Consider the following 4,190-nt stretch of genomic DNA (forward strand, 5'->3'; position numbering starts at 1 on the left):
GGCCGCAGCCGGTGAGACTCTGGAAGCCGCTTAAAAACCAAACGGGAAGGTGTACCTGTGCAGCGCGGATCCAGCTGCGGTGTCGGCCGTGGGAAGGGTTATCTTTGTGCTGTCCTCGCCTCCTGGGTGTAGGACTGACGGAATGCATGGTGATTTGCTTCATGTTGTCGGGGCTCAGGTGCTCCAAGATACCTATGTTGAAAAATAATCCGAAGGAGATGCTTGTTAGAGGAAAGTAACAACTTTAATAAATTATTCTACCTGAAAAAAATTCCAATCTTTCAGCATTATGTCACAGGGAAAACATTCTTATCAAGTTATAAGCCAGAAGGTAATTGAACTCAGGAGTCCTGATTAATCGGGTGTATTGTATGTTGAACTTGCATGTACCACTGTCCAATCCACGGGACAGATGTTTTCCTCTAGGGAAGGATATTTGTAGGGTTAAGAACTGGAAACTGGACTGATTTAAAAATATAAATCGATTGATTTGTTCCGTTTTAATAGAAATCCTATTAAAAAATGAAGGTGTACAACTTTGTGTCTCGATTCTGTTTTGGCAGTCACCCCTGGGAAACTGTAACGACGGCTGCCATGCAGAAATACCCCAATCCAATGAACCCCAGCGTGGTGGGAGTCGATGTCCTGGACAGACACATAGACCCCAGTGGGAAGTTGCACAGCCACAGACTCCTCAGTACAGAATGGGGAATACCCTCCATTGTGAAATCCGTACGTATTGTATTACAGAGCCTGAAAAGGATGCCGGAGGGAGGGGAAGCTTGTGAGCTAGGTGTTGTAATAGATGTGTATAATTTCATAACTTTAATGGTTTAAAAATATAAGCATTTATATATCAGGAAAGCTCAACAGCAGTACATGTAGAGACTTCCTGATAGCCAAAAATTGCCTAGATGTTAGATTGCTTCCATCTTGAAAATGAGATCTACCTCAACTGAATAGTTTTATTTTAACCTAAACGCTAATTCTGTTGTATCGGTGTCTGTTCAATACAATAACCACTACTTATGCATTTAAAAGCACTAAAAAATTGCAGTCAGTTAGCATAATTAATTCCATATATGTTTGCCTGTCTTCTAGCTCATTGGTACATGCAGAACAAAGACATACGTTCAGGAGCACTCTGTTGTTGACCCAGTGAAAAAAACAATGGAGCTTAAATCCAGTAATGTAAGTAGCTGTGTTTGTGCAATTGAAATAGATTACAGATTATAATAATACCTTGTAAATTTGAAAAGGAAAATCATCTTGAAAATTACTTGAAAATTGCATTAGAACAATACAAGTTAAAGGTTTAAGTAATATGTTTATAGCTGGTTCTGTTTTTCAGAAAGGAGCGACTAAGTTTTTGGAACTTGGCAGGACCGAAGCATCTGAGCATACTGATGAGCAGGACAGGAGTAGTTTTGGGGGTGAGGGGATGGGAGTGTTAAGAAAAAAATTTTAAAAGCCATTTGGTGTACACTGTCACCTTGTTCTAATCATGTAACATTTTGGTCTTTCTGCTACTGCGTCTGTCCGATCCCACTGTTGAAATGTTCTTATAAATGTGGTAGTGTATATTGGTAAATGATCCAAAAACTTAAGGAAACAGAACTAGATCAGCAGATGCTGAACTTGGCAATTTCTCCGTCTTGTTCTACCACCGTAATACTTGCAGAAAGTATAATGTTTAAATCTGATAGAAGTATTAGTTTTGAATCTGCAGTTTTATTTACTACACTCCTTTAATATTTTTATCAAAAGGTCATCTTGTCTTGTATTCCACAGATTTCATTTACAAACCTAGTGTCAGTAGATGAGAGGCTTGTCTATAAACCACACCCTCACGAGCCAGACAAGTAAGTACTGCTTTGTTCTGAGATCGCCCTGAAGTAGTACAGACTTTGACTTTGAAAATTTCCATGGTTTCCCTTGAAAAGAAGATGATGTTTACATCACTTCTGTTACGGTAACTTGTCTAAAAAGGAATTAAATGGACTGTCATTTTTTTTAAGGCAAGTTTAGAGCTTACTGAGTCTATACTGCTGGAACTCCAGCATCCAGCTCTGGAGCCCTCAGCACAGGAGAGACATGGACCTATTGGAGAAGGTCCAGAGGAGGGCAACGAAAATGATCCGAGGGCTGGAGCACCTCTCCTATGAAGACAGGCTGAGAGAGTTGGGGTTGTTCAGCCTGGAGAAGAGAAGGCTTCAGGGTTACCTTATTGCAGCCTTCCAGTACCTAAAGGGGGCCTATATGAGAGCTGGGGACAGACTTTCTGGCAGGATCTGCTGTGACAGGACAAGGGGTAATGGTTTTAAACTAAAAGCGGGTAGATTTAGACTAGACATAGGGAAAAAAATTTTTACGATGAGGGTGGTGAAGCACTGGAACAGGTTGCCCAGAGAGGTGGTGGAAGCCCTGTCCCTGGAGGCATTCAAGGTCAGGCTGGATGGGGCTCTGAGCAACCTTATCTAGTTGGAGATGTCCCTGCTCACTGCAGGGGGGTTGGACTAGATGACCTCTAAAGGTCCCTTCCAGCCCAAATGATTCTATGATTCTAACTAGTGATAATTCTGAAGAATCCTTCTAGAGATTCTAACATAAGAGGTTTTTTTTCTATCATGACAGCCAGAAATGTTAAATCCCTATTGTTGAAGGGGATATCTTAATACTGTTTTCCCAGTATACCTTCACTCCAGATCTGCTGTTTCCACTCTTAACTTCCTGCTGCTAAAGATGGAAATAGTTGAGTGCCACAAAGGGATGCTTGCACTTAGTGGGGACTCTTGGTTTTTAATTTATGAGTAGAAGCATAAAGCAGTTAAGCACTGTGGAAGTGGGTTGTGTTTATGGGGCAAGAAGTTCTGCGTTATACAACAAAGCTGATGAGGGAATGTACTTGTTGGAGAGGAGCTAGTTTCTTTCAGTAATGAATTTTTTTTAAACTACTCAGAATAATTCAGTTTCCTGCTTTGTGTTTCAGGACCATTTTGACACAAGAAGCAATAATATCTGTAAAAGGTGTCAGTCTCAGCAGTTACCTAGAAGGGCTAATGGCAAACACAATTTCTTCCAATGCTAATAAAGTAAGTATGACTTTTGTGTAAAATGTGTGACCAGTGGCTAAATGACAAAGGAAAAAAAAAATCTCTGTTTTACTTTTTGGCTTTGTCAGCAATCTTAGGAAGGGTCTGCATAGTTCTGCTGCCTTTACTGGAGAGACTGAATGCTCAGCTTGCTGAACTTTTTTTTTTTTTTTTTTTCTCCTCCTGTGAATGGAGACAATAAACTATTATTGACAAAGCTCTCTGAATCTTCACTGGAAAAAAACATCTCCACTCCCTCCGGCACTGTCACTCTTTTGCTGCTCTCTTGATGCTATCTAGTAGTTTTTGCTATTTGAAAAGTCTATACATCCAGATAGATCTGAAGTAGTTACATGGGAGTAATGAAGTGGTGTTTTAGTTGAGCGTCTGTCCTCTGGGAATCCAAAGATGTCTTGAGTTCATCTTCAAGAATGATAAAACAATCTGGATAAAAAGTCTTTTGCGGTTCATAATGTGACTGATGATAATAATGCACTGCTGACATAAGGAATTTTTTCATGAAATGTAAGGCAGTACTCTGGTTATTGAAGTAAAAAATACCAGAGGCCTGTATTTCTGTACCTCTTCTTTGTTTTTCAACTATTGTGTCTTTAGTCATTTTCAGTAAGGCAGAGTTTAACCTATTTACTTATTTACTAAGATTTATACACTGATAAACTTTTCTTTAACTCTAGGGCCGTGAAGCATTGGAATGGGTAATTAATAGACTGAATGCTGAAATTGAAGGATTCACAGCTTCAGCAAGAGGAACCATGAGGAATTCAATGGCGGCAGCAGCATTTGTAGAGAAATGATAGCAAATATACCTGTATTACTAACAGGTTTAACAATCTGAAGCTTCTCTCCAAACCTAAATACATGTATCCTTTGTTATTTAAAGGCATACCTGTGTATTAGGCATGTTTCAGATTTAATTTGGAGAAAAGCTGAATTCTTACTAATGAGGCTGATGCGCAAAGCCTAGTTAATATATTGGTTCAACTGGACCGAATTTCCGTTACAGATGAAGAAATAATTTTCAAGTATAGTTCCTCTTTTTACATGAACACTAACTTATAATGTTTTCGGATACAAAAT

The 4,190-nt window shown here is 39.4% G+C and overlaps 1 protein-coding gene across 1 annotated transcript; it reads left to right on the plus strand.

Annotated features, from left to right (window-relative positions):
• Positions 1-522: 522 nt before the first annotated feature.
• On the plus strand, positions 523-3,986 carry SLMO2 (slowmo homolog 2 (Drosophila)). The gene is made up of 5 exons (XM_009702450.1): positions 523-732; positions 1,102-1,191; positions 1,792-1,862; positions 2,990-3,092; positions 3,788-3,986. Exons 1-5 carry the CDS (start codon positions 523-525, stop codon positions 3,905-3,907), a joined length of 594 nt encoding a protein of 197 aa, XP_009700752.1. The 3' UTR covers positions 3,908-3,986.
• Positions 3,987-4,190: the final 204 nt, after the last annotated feature.

This window comes from Cariama cristata, unplaced genomic scaffold (assembly GCF_000690535.1).
Source record: "Cariama cristata isolate BGI_N322 unplaced genomic scaffold, ASM69053v1 scaffold19130, whole genome shotgun sequence".
Lineage (NCBI taxonomy): Eukaryota > Metazoa > Chordata > Aves > Cariamiformes > Cariamidae > Cariama > Cariama cristata.